A 19,214-nucleotide genomic window follows, 5' to 3' on the forward strand; every position below is an offset into this window, starting at 1 on the left:
TATTGTTAAATTGAATATACCAATTTATATTAACATTACGCAAAAACCATGTGAGATTAGAAATATTATTGTTCAACGCTAGAACACTAGTTACGGCCTTTGACTTGTATATTAATTGACTTGCAAGATATATAACTATAATGACAAAGATACTATATACTAAAGAATATATAGCAGCAACATTGACATTATAAGTTCTTAGGGATAATTGCTGATTACAAAGTTGAATTCATTTAATTTGCTAGAAGAGTTAATACAATGTATACTGATATTATATATTTTTTTTGTAATCAAGCAATCGCACCTAATAGTATATGGTTACCAAGCAATCGCATCTAATTAATTATGTAAGCAATTAAAATATGGTGGGAACAAGAAAATTAATGTATCTCCACACGTTTAATGAGGATTTTCAGCTAGATGTTTGTGAAAAAACATACAAAGTGGAAAAGATATAATTTAGAGTGTGTTTGGGTTGTATTAAATAATAAATTATTCCAAAAAGAAAACTTACTACAATCACCTAAATATTACAATCACCTCCACTTCTTAGGCCCTTTCTAAGTGGGCTTAGCCCACATCCACAATAGCTTCCACATTGCCCTCTTCATTCACAGACCGGTCCAACACATCTAGAGTTTTCAAAATGAATAAATAAATTTTTTATTTTTCATGAAGACTTACCCCAGCTGTTTTAGTGGTTTTATCTTAGAGTCTTCCCTCATAATTCTCTCCACAATCCTTAATAGATTTAATTAGATGTCTCATGTATTGAAAAAAAAAGAGAAAAGTATAATGTCAAGTGTTCACGTGAGACTATAAAATGTTCTTTTATGCTTTCACCCAAAAAATGGAGTATACAATTTCCTTATGCTTTTCTCTTAAATTTTTTTAAACCCCCTATTGTGTTATTTGATTAGATGCACAACTCAATAGTCAGTTTTGGTGTTGATAATATTGTCCATCACTTAAATGGGATGTACAATCCATTTTAATTCACATGATGTTAAATACACTGCTATCTTTCAGTAGCATATTTCACTCAAAAATATACTACCGGGAAGCTAGTTTTGTTTTTTGCGGTTGATTCGCAACTAAAAAAACTTTGGAAGTTATACCTTGTACTCCCAATTTTACCTATACCCCCACAATATTTTAAAAATGCCATTTTTAGCCTTAATTTCTTTTACTATTTTACCAATTATCAAATAATTCAAGTTTTTCGGTACGTAGAGGATTTTCAGAAATTATCAAAAAACATTTTACAAATTTTCCGGTACTTAAGGTTAAAAAAGTTGTGTCTCAGGAAACTATTATGTACCAGAAAACTAGTAAAAAAGTTTTCTGGTACACATCTTTTTTAAAAAATTAGTTAAAAAAATAAATTAAATAAATAACAAAGGAATAAAAAAAATTAAAAAAACTTTTGGAAATCTTATGGTTTTAAATTTTTCGGTAACTATCGAAAAGCAAATTTAAAAAAAAAAATTCGATGATTTTGGAAAATTTCAAATAAGTTTTTAGGTATCGAAAATCTTGAAAATAAATTTTTCGTAATATAATTTATGTACTGAAAAACTTTAAGAAAAAATTAGTACTTACTTGTGTACCGAAAAACTGAAATAATAAAAGAGTAAAAAAATGCAAGTTTTAATATTTATGCAAAGGCATGTATGTCATTTCATTGTATTTGTAGGGTAGAAGTAAAATTTGATAGATGTTCCAAAAACTTTTCGTTTGGGCTACTATCTTTATCACTCCATGGGCCTTATTATAGAGCCCAATTAAATTTGCCTTGATACGGAATCAGTGACATTTGCTTTGACGAAGAACAAAAGTAGCTGCAAGTGCACAAGATTCAACATAGGCGCATAGTAGCATTAACAGCGAAATCGAAAAATGAGAAAGTTCGATCCATGGCCCGTTTTCTTCAAGCGAGAATGGAAACGTAACTGGCCATTCCTCGTTGGATTCGCAGTCACCGGAGCTGTTATCACCAAGTTATCTCTTGGCTTTACCGGTAATTAAACCACACCGTTCATCTTCGCTTTTTACCTCTCTCAATTTTATTTTTTATTCAATAAATATGTTTTTTCGATACTTTTCTATACCTAATTTACCGTCACTTTTTTTTTTGTGGCAGAGGAAGATGCTAAGAATTCGAAATTCGTTCAGGCGCACAAGAGGTAAACCCTACATCTACTTACCAAATCGTGATTATCGTTTTTTAGTATTAATTTTTTAGCAATCAGCAAAGAAAAAATTAGATCGCCAGAGTTTTTTTAATTTTTATGATAAAATTTGTGTATGAAGTAATTGAGAAAAACGAAACAAAACAATAGTCCAGGGTTTTTATGTTTTGATGCATTTAAAAATGATACTTCATTACTTGATTAAGTTAGAAATCAAAGCAGTGAATGTGTCCATTTTCATTAGGATTATTTGTCTATGAAGCATGGATATTGACACTAACACTAGACTGACACATCGATCATGGTAATAATTTGAGAAAATGAGTTAATTGAATGTAATCAATGTGTCGATTTTAATGTATTGGTGTTGTGTTGGTGTCGGATACCGGGACATGCTTATGATCAGGAGTATTGTTGCTTCAAAGTATTTTTGTTGTTGTTACACATTCAGAGAAATGTGAGTTTAATTTTCATTCAGAACTGATACTCTAGGTGGGAATTAATAATTTTCAACTTGGTGGAAGCAAATTATTTAATACTCAGTAGCCTTTGGCTTATCACAAAATTCGTGCGAATTTCAAAGAAGAACTATGTTTTTGTTTTTTGGATGTTGAAAGTGTTTGTTCTATTATGAAGTTATACTCTGGGAAGATATTGTGTTTCTTTCTTATGCTGGTGTAATGTGTAATGGATTACAAACTCTGTAACACCGACACCTCTGACCGAAGGTGTGTCCCGGTGTCCAACACCGACCCTTTAATTATATTCAATTAATTCATTTTCTCAAATTATTACGGGTGTCGATGTGTCAGTGTCATGTCTTGTGTCCTTGCTTCATAGATTACAAATTAACAATGAAATGGATCATATGCACATATTAATCACCAAGAAGTAACAACTTGAATTGAGGAACTACTACTCTACGAGTTATAACTTTTTATTCTAGTTGATCTTATTTTGTTTTTTCTTCTACATAATTGATTTCTTGTATATATGTAATTATTATATGGTTATCATCATAGGCATGCATCTACATTTATTGATTTTGATAATTGGGCATTTGGCTATTCCAGGTAATTTCGGAATGGGGACACTGCACTGGCCTTGCACCTCATGTTAGTTGTGTCAAGATTACTTGTCTTGATTTTTTGCATTGTAATAACAGAAGAGAGATATTCTATATACTCCCTCTATCATCATATTATTATTTTCAGTTTTGGTCCTTTACCTAAATCTGCTTGAAAAGTTCATACTAAGCAATTATTGATTTTCTCTATTGTGATGCTTATCCTACTTGGAATTTCTCTTTTGGTGTACATTAGTTTATCACTATTCAGCTATTACTTTGTAGATATAAGATTTTGAGGGGGATTGTTTACATAGACACCATTCATTGGTGCCAGCTATTTGATTTAGTTCCCAATTGAAATGTAGGCTTTCTGTTCATTTAGTTATCCATAATGGGTTATCCTATTGTAGAATAAGGTACCTGAAGATGGAAGTTCTATGTCCAGGTATGATTAATGGGTGAGATAGATTTCGTTGAACAATGCTACCACTTGAATCCTGTTGTATTACTCAAAAAAAATTGAACAGATGAGAAAATATATTCTTGGGGATGTGGGGTTATGGGTGATTTTATTCGAGGAAATATAATGTCAAATTTATGATAATTGAGTATTAAATAAAATAGACTACCATGTTGGCTGAATATGGGTGAGATTTAACTACCAGATCAAGCTTTGAGAGTTACAGTAGTAAACTTTTGTTGAAAGGCCATCATCCGCAAGGTATCACGAGTAGAGTTTCTTTTCTTTGATGGCCTTCGTTAAATAACGATGAGCCTGAAAAATAATAGCAAGAGTCACTTACAAATTTACCTTTTGTTTTCTTTTCAATTTCCACATCCATTAAAACCACTAGTATTCTTCATTAAAGTCAATTTTGAAATTTCTCCCCACTGTTTTTTGTAATTGAAGTTCTATATTTCTCTCTGCTGATTCTTCCAATGAGTTCTGTCTAGCAGATGAGACTAATATATATGTCTTTGCATTTTGTTCTGTCACCGAGAAAATATATGATACATTGATACATGATAATACAGAGAAAGCTGAACCATGAAAGAAGTGGCCCTTCTTCATGCAAACATTGTATTAGAGTATACAAGTTTGCCAACTAGTTAGTAGTTAGATTCAATACACAATTTGGTGGATTTTAATATACAAATCTAGAGCAGAAAAATAAAAATCCTTACATAGATAGCAGTAACGATTCCAATCCTTGCTGTTTTCGGAGGTGAATTGTTCTGTTTTTTAATTTTGAAATAACTCAGATAATCAGAGGCATCTAAACTAAAATGTGTATATTTTGTATGTGTCATTTAGTTTTATGCAAGTCTTTGGGGATTGTAAGATGATCATGAAATGAGATATTTGTGTAAAGAGGGTGTCCTGTTCTGTATTCAAAATGAGAACTCACATAATTAGAGGCATGTGCTCTTGTCTATATTTCTGTTAAGTGAGATATTTCTGTTAGGAGAATTGTGCTCTTGTGTATATATTCATTTGTTTGGAAAATCTAAATGAAGAGAAGAAAATGAATGACGGGTATAACTGATGTATCACTCTACAATACATATATCATGCAATCAATTCTGTATCCAGATTATTTGTCAACGCCATTGTTTTTCCTCCATGTAATATTACATAGCAAACCGACTATAGATCGAAGCTTCTCAGGAGCCATTCAACTTACAATCTGCATTTGCTCCTGATTAATTTGAATTCTCAAACAGGCTTCTTGGTTGTGTTTCTTTTTCTTGGGGTGCTAGGTCCTACTGGTGCCCGCGGTTGTGATGAAAAGAGATTAAATGGAAATGGAATGTATTGCTTTTATTGTTTAAGATAAGGTTGAGCATAATGAAATTCAATACACGGATTTCATTCTCATTTCGCCCAAAATTCCTTTCTCTTCTTCATTTTGGGTTTGTGTTTTTAAAAAAAGAGGCTTTGATTGCTTGGTTCGGTAAATACCAGTTCAACTTTAATTGGACTAACAAGTCATCATTTTTTAAATTTAAAATTAAATTCTGTATTTTTTTCCCTCTTTTATTGTACTTATATGCTCTTTGCTAAAATTAATGGAATTCTAACTGATATGGGAATAGAGGGAGCTAGATGTCAAGAAAGTTAATTAAGCTATTTGTTATAATTTTGGAGAAAGATACTACAACCATATACAAATTCAGCTAATACAAACAAAGAAGTTTTTGAATAAGCACAAGTTATAAACCAAAGGGGAAGTTGATACAAGATGAGGGACAGTCTTTTTTCACAAATATAAAATTAGGGAATGAAAAATTATTATTAATTATTGTTTTGGAGGATGAGGAATAATCATGAACAATGCCACTGATTTTTCTACTATTTTTCTTTTGTAAACCAAAAGTGGGAGATAACCTCTTTCTCTCTTAATTCATTCATCTCATATACTCGTACACACCAAACAAAGGTTACACTTACACATGAATTAAAATAATTCCCTTGCATTGGTTAATGGCTCCCAAGGTGGTCCATCTGTCTTTTAATTCCCATTATTACAAGACCAGATATATTAAAATGACAATTTTATTGAAAGTGTCGTTCGTCCTTTTAAGCCGTCCTAATAAAAAAATTAAAACAGATAAGCTAACAAATTAAGGCAATAAGAGGGGGCACAAGAGACAATGCTTGTAAATAAGCAGGAGTTGGTAGCTACATTAGAGGCTGAAGTTTAATCAATAAATCCATGGCATTATTATGATATAAAAATAAAAAATTGAAAGGCAAATTCGATGCATGAATACCTACTTTTTTTTGGTGAAGGGAGGGAGGCATATGCTTAATTTTAAATTAGCTATAATAATTAATTTGAGCTTTTTCATAACAAATCAATGCTTAGGTTGAGTACAAACCAATACAAAACCACCGATTTCAAATGTAAGTGAACATATGGTTAAAGAAAATTGATACGTTTAGTTTAAAAATTTAAACTAAATAGAACAATTTTTTTAATCATTGTTTTGTTTGAAATCAGATTATTATCTTTAAGACATGGACATAAAGCAATTTACTTTGTCGGTTTGTCCTTTCTCAACACAATAAACGTTACATGGCAATGCTAAAGCTAAAATATGCATTAGATATCTTCCAAGATAAGCACACTTCAAATATACAGGCTAACACAGCCAATGAGAGCCATTCATTTAGTGGGCCTGGTTCACTCCAAGACTAGGGAGGTTGACTTTATAAAAAATAAAACACCCTCTCATTGTTAGTGGAATCATTAGGTCTATCCTCTCATAGTTTCCACTAAATATATAATAATAATTAGACTTATTTTACAAAACAACGATGCTAAGAGAAAATTATCTCTATAGTTAATTAATATTGATAATGAATCTGCTAACTAAAATAACAACGATCTTAAAAGAAATTTATACTAAATAGTTAATATTTATAGTGAATTTGTCAATCAAGATTGACGGTAAAATGGTCAATTCATTTAATCTAGATTGAATTGAGAAGGATGATCGAACTTGGTTCGCGAGAAATTCTTTGTCTCCTAAGTGAGGTAGTATTTGTAAACACTTTAACCTCAAATAAACAAGTGTTTGAGTTTTTTTTTAAATGGTGTTTTAGGAGAGTGAGATGTTGGAATAGAAAAGGTATATCTGTTGTTTTTGAAATTCGAAAACCTTTGAAAACAATTTATGCCACCGAAAGTATTATTGGGTTGAGTCGCGGACTAGGTCGCTCTCTTTAAGACGTTTTGAGGCACTGTCCAAAATTGTGCAAGGCAGACTATCAACCACGAAATCTCCAGGATAAAACAGCCCAGATACTCTGTATCGGAGTTCTACTGCACTGTAGAAAACCGTTCTAGAATTACACCCTCAATATGGCAGTCTTACGACTGACACTCGTAATATGGCAGTCTCACGACTGACACTCGTAATATGGCACAATGACCACTCGAAAAGGAAGAAAGAGATGAAGCAGTAAGAAGGGGGAGAAGAGAGAAAAGCCTCAGATGCAGAGAACATTTGGTGTGATTTTCCAACTGAGGAGAACTCTCTATTTATAGAGGAAAATCGCAACTGGAACTGAGAAATCCATGGATCACCAGAACGTGCGCTCCAAGTAGTGCTCTCAGAAACGTGCGCTCCAAGCCCCCAAAACGTGCGCCCCAAACTCAGGAAGTTGACTCTGACTTTTGACCGGACAGCTAGGAAACGTGAGACCAAAGATTAGGGTTTTGACTAGGCAAAATCAGACGCACGAATTCAGGGAGGAAGACTGGATCAGATATGACTAGGTGGAGGGCAGTTACGTAATTAACGTTTCAATTAGAGATAGAACGCAGGCAATCAGTTAATTAAAATTGATTAATTAATTTTCAGGCAAAATAATAATACACCATAAAGCCAAAGCCGAGCCGAGCCAGGCCGGACGGACGGCGGCGCGCGTGGTATCCCTCCAATGTGGGACTTCTCAATTTTTTCAATTCACAACAACACTAGCTCTCATAAATGCCATCATTATTTCCAATGAATTTTTCATTAAAGGCATCATCATTTCCAACAATATCTACTCATGTGTTAGAATAATTATATTTATAGTGAGGGTTGGGTACTGGTCAGCGAGATATTCACCATAATCTTTGTATTTGTCAGCTTCTAGCCATTGGGGTTAGGGTTGGTTGCGGATCCAAAATTTTCTCTAAGTGTCATTGTGGATTGTGTCGTGTTGGGTCTGAGTATATTAGTTAAGGATTGGACATTGTGCTAGTCTAGAACACTGTCCTACCATCAACTTCTCTAAAATGAGGATAATCTAAACAAGATAGGTAGAATGGTTGAAACTCTTTTCAGTAAAGATTAACCTTTTAATAACAAAAAATGCACATTGTTTTTTAAATTGGTTTATCAAAACAAAAACAAAACCTTCAAAACTATTCCACTAAAAATCTAACGTAATTCTATTATCAATGTAGAAATAATAAAACTCTTAGTTTATTAGGCTACAACTAGAAGAAAAAAAGTTAATGATGGCTTAAAAGTAATCGAGTCAATAAAAAATTAACTTCAAATAAAAGACAAACAAGTTAAATAGCCAGACCACCTTACGTGCTAGAGTTTATAATCTAAATCGTTCCATCTAAAATAATAGAAAAAATACATTTATCAGATGAAATCAATCTATTTTATCATCTCGTATAATATTTTTAAGTCTTAAAACTTTTTAATATTCTATTGAAACTCAATCACCTAAAACTTTATATCATTAAAAAAAATATCAATCATTAAACTAGAACAATTATCCTAACTAATGTAGAGAAAGTATTGTATAGTCACAAAATTTGGACACTACTAAAAAACAAAGTTAGAAGAAAAATAATTAAATAATATATATTGTTGTTAGGACTAAATAAGTATTTTTAAAACATGTAGGTTAATATCCGATCCACATCAACACCGTATAAACAATCTCAAGTCGGTTTGGTCGTAGAGCTAAACAAAGGACCCACACTCATGAATTTGTCATCGGCCGGTGATCCAGCCCCAAAACATCACATCAACCGTACACGTGTCATCACCGGAGCAAAGAGGAGGCTCCCAACCCACTTTTTTGTCCTTCCATTTCTCCTCGTGATGTTTGTGCAAAATGTTAAACAACGAAAATGGTGCTGCATGTTCTTACTATATATAACCAACATTTGAGCTAAAGTTGAAGCAATAAAATTTAACCAACATAATAAATATTAACTAAGCACAAAGTGCTAGACATTTTTAGTAGTATTATTCTAAGCTTGAAATCTCAGAGTAAAGTGAAAAAAATGCCGATTTCTAGAATTGCAATTGGAAGTCCTTCTGAGTTTGGCAAAGCTGATGCACTTAAGGCTGCACTTGCTGAGTTCATCTCAATGCTCATCTTTGTCTTTGCAGGGGAAGGCTCTGGCATGGCATATAGTAAGCCTTTTTATTACTTAAAAAAATCTTCTAGAGTAACTTTGTACTTTGGTTTGCATTGACAATTTGTTAAAACATCAATTCCATTTAAAAAGAATAAAAATAAGAAATACAAAAGAGTTCGGTCAATTGTACCTACGTACTCAACTGTATAGCTAGCTGTTGCAATTTCATTTTAGTAATTTTAAGTTTAGGATTTATGGTATGCCAGTTGTGTTTAAATATTTCGGTCTAGATTACAACATTATCCCTAAATACAATTTGAACCATGCATGCAGATGCAGTAACTAACTTTGTGGACTCTTGGGTGTGTTTTTTGACAGATAAGCTTACAAACAATGGTGCAGCAACACCAGCTGGGTTGGTAGCTGCATCACTGTCACATGCTTTTGCTCTTTTTGTTGCTGTCTCTGTTGGTGCTAACATCTCTGGTGGACATGTCAATCCTGCTGTTACATTTGGTGCCTTCATTGGTGGCCACATTACACTTATTAGAGGCCTTTTGTATTGGATTGCTCAGTTGCTTGGTTCTGTTGTTGCTTGCTTGCTCCTTAAAATTGCCACTGGTGGATTGGTAAGATACATTACATGTATACTCATTCTAAATTAAATCAGGACATATTAGTTGTAGTCTATTTTCTGAATTTGTAGGTATCACATAATATGATCTTTGTAGTCTATCACATAATATGAATTTGTAGGTATCACATAATATGATCTATTTTCAAAATTATCTGTCTAATTAAAAAATTTCGATCAGATTAGTCTCTCTTAGATGATTTTAATGACTAAATTGACTACACTAAAAAAGACTAACAGAATCGAGGATTTTTAATTTTAGAATTTTATTAATTTCTTTCAAAGACCAAATTGTCATATGCCTACCAATTTCAATTATTCTGTTGTTGCCATTTTTATGTAACTAAATTTCCTTTTTAGTGGTGAATTTTAGTATTATTTGTGTATATATCTATTGCAGGAAACATCTGCATTCTCATTGTCTTCAGGAGTGGGAGCAACAAATGCACTTGTGTTTGAGATTGTGATGACTTTTGGTTTGGTTTACACAGTGTATGCCACTGCAGTAGACCCAAAGAAGGGTGACCTTGGAACAATTGCTCCAATTGCCATTGGTTTCATTGTAGGGGCCAACATATTAGCAGGTGGTGCTTTTGATGGTGCCTCCATGAACCCAGCAGTCTCTTTTGGGCCTGCTGTTGTTAGCTGGACATGGACTAATCATTGGGTCTATTGGGTCGGCCCATTGATCGGTTCTGCTGTCGCTGCAGTTGTGTATGAGATTTTCTTCATCACCCCTAGCTCTTATGAACAGTTACCGGTCGCAGATTATTAGAGAAGAACTTTATCCACCCCAGGTTTTTCTTCAGATATGTAATTCCAAAGTGACTTTGGGGTGGGAAAATTTCCTCCTGATTATTAAGGCCTAAATTCCCCTCACGTTTTAATTGAACAGGGGTTGGGTTTCTTTTAGCTTATTATCTGGGTGCACTTTGTTGTTTGCATTTCCTTGTTTTTCAAATGTTTTCTATTTAGTTACATTTGTTCTGTTCTATAAGATTATTTAATCAAGTAATCGTCATGTCTTTTAAACTTCAAACTTCTATCTATCTCCAATTATAGTCATTTTGTACCTCTTACTGGATTATCTCTGAAAGATGAGAAAATTACTGCATTTTATAGATGTCTATGTCAGACTAGCGTCTACCAAGGAAACAACCTGAATATAAGCACCAATTACTATCCTAGAGTCCATAAACATTAGTAACATATTATGAAGTAGCTAACACGACTAATGATACAATTTATTAAAAATATCAATATAAATCTGTTAGAATATTAGAAAACATCTTATAATATTTATTATATTATATTAAAGTATCTTGAGTTATTTCCTATGATAAATTTATAATTAGATATATCTTAGAATATCTCTTATTATTATTATTTGTTTTTGATTTAGGATTGAGTCTATGTTTCTCTATAAATAGAGATTAATATTGAGTCTTTTGTAATCAAATTCACATAAAACTATTATCAATAATATTCAAACTCTTTTTATTTTCTCTCCTCATTTTTTCTAAAATCCCACAACTTCAACTTCAACAAAATCCATTATGTAGAATTCTGTGCAGAATAACATATGCACTATGATACAAATCTTCCAGCTCCTGCAATCTAAATCATTATTGCAAAAAACAATTCCATTATTTGGTACTACAATTTTATTCAGTCAAAAGGAAATAGTTTAGATGCAAATAAGTTTAAGAATGCTTTCTCCAGTGGTACAGAAAGTTAATATCTTTAGTCTTTTAGCAAAAGCAACGAATAATACCCCTCACGCTCTTTTCTTGTCACGGTGTTTATAAAGTTTTGAACGCCGCTGCTTGAACAAATGCAGGTATAGTATTAACCACAAGAATGGATAAACTACAAGTACGACCTGATGAGAGAAATGAAGCATAAATTGTAAGAACAAATAAACAATTTATAGGTCTAGATGTGTCACAACTAGGCCTAAATAAAATAAACAGAACTAAATCACTTAAGTTGACAGAATTGAATCGAAAGGAACAAAATAACATTTTATATGGCAATGAAACTGAACGAATTTCTACGCTGAGTCAATTTCTGAGACTGAGTATTGACATGTGTTAAAAGGTTACATATAAAAGGTTACCTTAAGGAAATCATAATAACTAAATGGGAGGCTTGAAAAGGAATCCGCAAAGAGATTTTTCTTCTTTATAATTGGAAGTGCTTGGTACATCAACCACACTGCATTGTATTGATTAATCAGTTGCACTAGTTAATAAAAATGGAGATGACACTTAGAGATATCAATTTAAAATTCATTGATAAATAAAACATAGAAATAAGAGGGAGATATAGGTATATGAACTCACTTTCACCAGGACCCACTCCCACAGGATACAGCACAATAAACGCAGTGTACCTAATTAAAAGATAAATCAGCAAGCATATACTTGAAAATTATCTTGTATTAATATAATATAACTTGTTAACCTCATTTCAACCACTTAAGAAAATGGAGTATAAAATAATTAGATAGAAAATTACCTGATATAAGTGATCCAAGAAGGACAATTTCCTAAACAGCTGAAAGTATAATGCGAATATCTAATGACCTGCATCTCCAAATATGGCAGCAAAATTATTTTGAAGTCATGCTAACAAGTTATATTATATTAATACAAGATAAAAAAAGGAAACCTAACCTAACCTGTTTTACACTATAGAAGACATCAAATGCTTTGAAAGGAATGTTTGGGAGCACTAACAGTGAAATCAAATAAAAAATGCCAAGAAGATTGAGTTTCCCACGTGTTATGAAGTCATTTTCCCATTATTTCTATGCTAAAACAATTCGTATAGATTATAAAATAGTAATCCTTGATGAATACATGAGTAGAATACCTAACACTAACACTACAAATCATAAATTGCTTTAGGTAGTCCTGTAATTTATATTTTATAATTGTTTAAATAAGCTAGGTCATGATTAGGTTTGGGTTACAACATCATGATTTTGATATGTCTATGTGAATGCTACGAAACTAGGATTGAGGCTGTATCAGCTGCGCTTGACTACGAATCTCAGCAATAACTAGTATTGTGATGCAACAATGATTGTTACCACAACTGCAATTTAAAACTTTGTTCATGGCGGTAATAAAGTTAAATGAACAACTCCATCCAATCCAAAAAAGTAAATAAATAAATCACCTCGGACATGCTCCATACTAGAAAAGTGATAAAAACAGAAGGTAACTCCTGGACCTAGAGAAAGCAAAGCACACAATAAAAACATTGGTTATTCATGAATCAACTAATTTCACAACAAACAAGAGCTTCTCACAAAAATTAAATTATCCATAGAATAGAATGCAATAGAACCTCCTGAATTCCCCTAAGAATGATAAGCACAAAGTGAGCCCTTCCTGCCCATTGCAGCAGAGGAAGCAACGCTCCACTCGGCACTAGCCCTGGAATGAAATTTCACACAAAACATGACTTCTGAGTTATGATCGATGCTTGAAATAAATAATTCATGTTACCTATGATACAAATACGAACACGACACTGACACCGATAATCATTTAAAAATGGAAGTAACTGAACCTAATTATATGTGTAAATGTCGAACATTAAACACGCCTTTAATAACATGGTACATTTACAAAGCCATTGAATGAGTGAGAGTAAAACCTACCAATGGCACCGTGTATAGCTTCCAAGAATGCAGCACATTGCAGAAAAGCTTCAGCAAAATCAATTGTTAATCATACAGTCAATTTTCCCTCTTTTTTAATTTTTTACAAAATATTGAATGAATTCATTAGGAACGCGTAACTAATTACTAGTAATAATAATATACTGACTAATTAAGGTTCCGACAGAAGCATAAGTTCCGGTGATGGAGGCAGTGGAGAGAAGATTATAGAGAATTACGGTTAACGAAACGGTCCTGTGAAAAGCGAAAAGTAAAATAATGAGAGAGATTAAAGAGGAAAGAATGAAGATAGAATACAAGTAAGTGACTCACCATCCAACTGCTTGACAAGAGTTGTAAGCGAGGAGATAGAGTGTTGAAATGCGTTGAGGCATTCTGGTTTTACGATCTTCGCCTTTCACTAGTAACTACCAAAAATCCTTCCAACTCCTAACATTCATAACCTGTGGAGGTGGTTCACTTTGCACCATTTAATTGTTAGCTGAAATGTTATTTAATGTTGATAAACTTTTACCCTTAAATCCCCCACCTAAGTAGATTAGATATAGGGAAACCCTCCGCTCACCACCTAAGTAGATTAGATATTTATAAGGTTTAAGATTTGATCACACAATTGAATTAAATTTCAACAATATCTCTGTTTAGTTCTCGTACCATGTACCATTTGTAAACAACAAGAAGTTAAATGTTTAAGATCTTTAAGAGATTTTGACACAATTTATTATTTTCAGAATATTACTATAATTCAATGATGTATGGGTAATCTTTTATATATCCAACATTTTCTTCATTCTTAATCAAGATTAACTAGAGTTGTCAAAAAATCCCAAAGTCTCAAATCCTCTGTCAAAAATCTCAATAAAATTTACCCTATACCCCTCCTTTATTCATATACCCCTAAAATTTAAAAGAAAAGACTAAAATATTCTTGTATATACAAAAAATCACCATTTTTTTTCCCTCATTTCAATCTTTCCGGAATACACAAGTGAGTGTCAAAAAATTCATTTTTTTTAGAAAACTTTTTTCAAGTTTCTCGGTACAGAACATTACTTCGACAAATTTGTAAAAAAACTTCCGTATAAAACACACTTTCGAAAATCATTTTTGAAATTTGCTCAAACTATCGGGGAAACTTATTTCAAATTCTCTAGAACTACCGAAAAACTTATTTAAAGTTCTCTGGAACTACTAGAAAACTTATTTCAAGTTATCCGGAAAAAATAAATTATCAACAAACTTCATAGTGACTTTTCCGAAAGTTACCGTTAGTTGTTTGATTTTTTAAAAATATTTTTTAAAATTAATTTATTTGTTTAAATTTTTTATTATATTAGTATTTATTTAATTCATTTAATTTTTACTATATTTTTTTAGGACTAGACGTAGAGATGGCAAAGTTGTAGAAATAATACTGACTTTGAATTTGAATCCCATCGGTATGATGCCGTTTTGGAAAGGGTTCGTCAATATTTCGTAGCCGACTATTTATGATGTATCAATTATTAATTATTATGGTGTACTAATGATATGTTAATTATTTATAGTGTTTTTAAGGTGTATTATTTACAGTATATTAATTATTTATGATGTATTAATTATTTAATGGTATATTAATTATTAATTATTAATTATTAATTATTAATTATTAATTATTAATTATTAATTATTAATTATTAATTATTAATTATTAATTATTAATTATTAATTATTAATGGTGTATTATTATTTAAAAATATTAATGGTGTATTAGTTATTATTTATTGTGTGTTAAAAAAAGGTGTATACCGGAAAACTTGTCAATTGAAATTATTCGGAAAACCTTTTGTACCGGAAAAGTTGAAGAAAGAGTTTTTAAGTAATACTTTTTTTTTTAGTTTTCCGGTACCTTCTATATCATCTGTATCGGAAAACTTGTAAAAAAAATGACTCTGAATTTGATAAAATTGTAAAAAAAAAACAAAATGAGGGTATTTTTGGCATTTCATAAATTTGTGGGGTATAAGTATAAAAATAGGAGTATAGGATAAATTTTTCAAATTCCCATACTAAACCCCTAATATTATGGCTCCTATTGAAATAAAGTTTTTAAGGTAACGGCCCATTATTTTAGTGTCTTTAAGGGAGGAGCTCACGGACTCATAAACCCAATGTTTTGTTAATTGAGATATGTTTTTTGAAATTTTTTTTATATTTATTTTCTCAAAAAAGTATTAGAAAAATTTTTAAATTACTTTTTTCCTGAAAAATTTTGTGAACAAAATCAAAAAATTATTTTTCAGAAAAAAAAAAAAAATTCAATTTTTCAAAACAATATCAAATTTTTTTTTAAAACGTGGGCCCACAAACCCACCTAAACCCATAAATTTTTAAGGATTTTTTGGTTTTAGAGGCCTTTTAATCTATCAATTTTTTTTTGCCCCTCCAACATGTGGACTGGGGCCAATAATTAGTGAGTTTGTGAAATTAATAGCTCTAAGATTAATCACTCACACTTGTTTCCAATAAAATCGTTTAATTTAATTTTTTTTTATATAACAAATTTTATTCTAATTAACTTACACCATATGAAGTTTCTGATTTATATCTGAAATAAAACTTTTAACTTAACAATATCATTTAAATTTAATTTTATTATTTGCAATCTTAATTGTTTGATTATTGCGTGGATTTGATCTAGTTTTGAAAATTAATTATTAAAGGTAGATGAATATTAAAGAAAAAAATGCATATAGAAGATGTATAAAGTAATAAATTTGAAAAGTTTTGAAAATTATAAAATTAAAATTTAATAGGAAGTAAAAATTTATTTAATATTTTTAACTATCATATAGTAAATATGAAGTATCAACCGCCATTTATCTAAGAATGATTCACTTATCTGAAATAACCTATGGACACAATGCGATTCTTATTTCTCAACCAAATTATCTTTCTATACAATATTGGTTATTGAGTAAAGTATTAAAGGAGATGTCGATAAGTAACAAGTTTAATCATTAATTTAATTGGTAATTATTAATATTAATAAATTATATATTTTTTATAAATTTAAATTTAAAATTTCATGTATGAATTAATTATGGTAGTATTAATGTGTGAGTTAATTATAGTAATATTGATATCTTTTTTAAGACACATAAAAGTATATATTTCTAATATAGAATAAAGTTCACTATCAACTAAAACAGTATTTAATAATGTTTAAATTTTCTATGATATAATTACAGATATCGTCTATTTTTTTTACGTAGATATTATAGATATTTTTATTTCTATGATTGGAATAATAATTTCAATTTAATAAAAATAAAAAATAATTAAATATATATCTCGTATAACAACGGTGTCAATCAAAGTATCGTTTTACTCATAAAAATAAAAAATTTACAATAAATTATTACGTTTGAAGAAGATCGGAGTGGACCTCTTATGCCTAAAACTCATCCAAAATCAAATCTAAGATTTTTTTTATTATTATGGAACTCAAGTCTCTTTCCACTAGCACAACACGTGTGACGGATATGTTCAATCAATCCCCTTTGGCTTGACTTGTATGTTATGCATCTTATGCTATTCTGGTTGGAATGTTGAATATATAGATTATTCACGCATTAACTAGTGGCTGCTAATAAAAAATTGAAATTAAGTGCTATAATGATAAGTATCCAAATCAGATTGAAATTTAAATTCGAATAAGTGCTTCATATTTTACATTAGATAACATACCACTTCTATGTTGGAACATTTCTTGAAAGTAAAAGCACAAACATTTAAATATTTTGATAATTAAACCGATGTATCACTTGTATAATACTGTTTATTAGTCTATCAAGATCATTTTAAGGGATTAATCTCATTTAATATATATTTTTCACACACATTTATCAAAGATCGAACATCCGTTTAAATGATTAAAAGATTCAAACATCTGTCATTTAACTTTTGAGATTGATTACACAACGATGCTTAAGACTTGAAATACATATATTATAATATATGGGTTAATTAGGCTTTCTTATGACATAGTAACATAACACACATATATGAACAAAATGTTGAAAAAAGAATAATCTTGATTAATTAACCGATTAGAAATGTACTCCCTTGTTGATCGTAGAAGGAAAAATATTGGTCACCTATAGGGAATAAAAAGTTGTTTTCTTCATCATCCATAACCCATAATGGGTCTGAAGAATAATCCTCCCATGATGTAGAAGGCATTAAAGGTTCACTACTATGTCCATCATAAACAGGTTTATCAAGATTATTAATGTCATTTTCTGACATAGCAATATCTTTCCATATATCATCCATAGAGTAACCCTGTTCAATATCTTCTTGTACTTGGTTTTCATAAAAGCTTTCTTCTCCACCATCTTTAGAACCATCATGTGAATCCACACCATGGTTATTATTATTTGATGAATGTGAAGATTGACAACTAGAAGATTCAGGTGATGATGAAATTGAAGGTGTTTCATTCTTTTTCTCTTGTGCCCTTTTCTTCCTCATGTGTGTCCTCCAATAATTCTTTATCTCATTGTCTGTTCGTCCCGGTAGCTTTCTAGCAATTCTTGACCATCTATAATTCATATCATTACACAAAGCTATGTGAATCAAACTTGAGTAAGAACGTCACAATTTTAAATTGCAGTCATACTGCAATCTTTAATATTACAAAATAGTGGTCAAATCTTTGTATAAATTACATTTGACTACTATTGTTTGTAATATCAAAAATTGCAATGCTACTGCAATTTAAAACTTGACTTGACAATAAATAAGATAGTAAACAGAAGAAGAAAAAAAACTACGAAAGTAATAAGAGTTTAAATGAACAAGAAAAAAAAAATTATAAATATACACGTATGACAGTTAATAACACTTTTTCCGTTCCTTTGTATAAGAGTAATTTAAATAAATAAAAATTGATGTATTTGATTTTGATATAAAAAAGAAGGAGTTAGGATTGTTATATAATAATATCAAACCTATTTCCCCATTTAGAGTGAAGGTCCAAGACAAGGTGTTGTTCTTGTGGAGTCATCTTGCCACGTTTGAGATCAGGGTGAAGATAATTAACCCAACGTAACCTGCAACTTTTACCTGAACGATTCAAACCTACAAGAGAAAGTGATTGAAGTGGTTAAAGGAATTAATGATTCATAGAAAATTGCAGCATGCCCTTCTAAGCAATACCTATTTATTACTCTCTCCCGCCACCTTCCAAACCTGAAACCTTTGCTATAAAGTCCCATCTACGATCACCAAATAACCCAACAAAATATGCTAATTTGTAGTCCTCTTGCTCTGTCCATGGCCCTTTTCGTGATATTTCATCTTGTGCCATTAGAGTCTTCAATCTTTTATCAGAGGAAACAGGATTTATGCTTCTTAGATAGGCTTGAAGGAACCTGTGCGGACACTTGGACACTATTTATATGCGTTCTGTTTTCTCACAAACCCATAATATCTTCCTGTTTTTTAATATAATAATCATTCATTTTTAATATATACTTATATATAATTTTTTAAATTCTTTTTTTCTTTCAAATTTATTATTTATTTTAATTATTTTCTTTTATCTAATAAAAAATTTAAAGCACGTGAATGTCTATAATACTTGTTTTAGGGAAAATTTTCATAACACTTAAAATAGTTTCTACGGTGTTTTTGTTTTTTCTTTTTATTTTTTTTGGATTAACTCTATTTCTTCAAATTTTTATTATCTTAATAT

The 19,214-nt window shown here is 30.8% G+C and overlaps 4 protein-coding genes across 5 annotated transcripts; 2 read left to right on the plus strand and 2 right to left on the minus strand.

Moving 5' to 3' along the window:
- The first annotated feature begins 1,814 nt into the window (after positions 1 to 1,814).
- On the plus strand, positions 1,815 to 3,468 carry LOC101508258 (ATP synthase small subunit 6, mitochondrial). 2 transcript variants are annotated; one of them, XR_001144161.3, is made up of 3 exons: positions 1,923 to 2,020; positions 2,144 to 2,186; positions 3,266 to 3,468. XR_001144161.3 is itself a non-coding variant. In XM_004505834.4 (2 exons), exons 1-2 carry the CDS (start codon positions 1,900 to 1,902, stop codon positions 2,188 to 2,190), a joined length of 168 nt encoding a protein of 55 aa, XP_004505891.1. In that variant the 5' UTR covers positions 1,815 to 1,899. The 2 variants fall into 2 exon arrangements, 1 of the variants encoding a protein (XP_004505891.1); XM_004505834.4 differs by lacking the exon at positions 3,266 to 3,468 and having other exon boundaries at positions 1,815 to 2,020; positions 2,144 to 2,190.
- A 5,487-nt stretch (positions 3,469 to 8,955) lies between these two features.
- LOC101508578 (aquaporin TIP1-2-like) lies at positions 8,956 to 10,819 on the plus strand. Its single transcript, XM_004505835.4, has 3 exons — positions 8,956 to 9,201; positions 9,525 to 9,775; positions 10,181 to 10,819. The coding sequence occupies exons 1-3, from the start codon at positions 9,069 to 9,071 to the stop codon at positions 10,553 to 10,555; spliced, it is 759 nt and encodes a 252-aa protein (XP_004505892.1). The 5' UTR covers positions 8,956 to 9,068; the 3' UTR covers positions 10,556 to 10,819.
- Positions 10,820 to 11,314: 495 nt separating this feature from the next.
- Positions 11,315 to 13,980, minus strand: LOC101507943 (uncharacterized). Its single transcript, XM_004505833.4, has 9 exons — positions 13,787 to 13,980; positions 13,623 to 13,708; positions 13,454 to 13,501; positions 13,138 to 13,226; positions 12,967 to 13,020; positions 12,301 to 12,368; positions 12,126 to 12,175; positions 11,900 to 11,997; positions 11,315 to 11,662 (listed from the first exon to the last, which is right to left on the minus strand). The coding sequence occupies exons 1-9, from the start codon at positions 13,846 to 13,848 to the stop codon at positions 11,558 to 11,560; spliced, it is 660 nt and encodes a 219-aa protein (XP_004505890.1). The 5' UTR covers positions 13,849 to 13,980; the 3' UTR covers positions 11,315 to 11,557.
- Positions 13,981 to 17,385: 3,405 nt separating this feature from the next.
- LOC101507623 (transcription factor MYB59) lies at positions 17,386 to 18,901 on the minus strand. Its single transcript, XM_012717286.3, is given in 3 exon segments — positions 17,386 to 18,059; positions 18,469 to 18,598; positions 18,677 to 18,901. Coding segments are annotated over 3 exon segments (783 nt in total). The 5' UTR covers positions 18,828 to 18,901; the 3' UTR covers positions 17,386 to 17,557.
- Between the last annotated feature and the right edge of the window lie 313 nt (positions 18,902 to 19,214).

The sequence above is a fragment of the Cicer arietinum genome, chromosome 6, assembly GCF_000331145.2.
Source record: "Cicer arietinum cultivar CDC Frontier isolate Library 1 chromosome 6, Cicar.CDCFrontier_v2.0, whole genome shotgun sequence".
In the NCBI taxonomy this organism is placed as follows: domain Eukaryota; kingdom Viridiplantae; phylum Streptophyta; class Magnoliopsida; order Fabales; family Fabaceae; genus Cicer; species Cicer arietinum.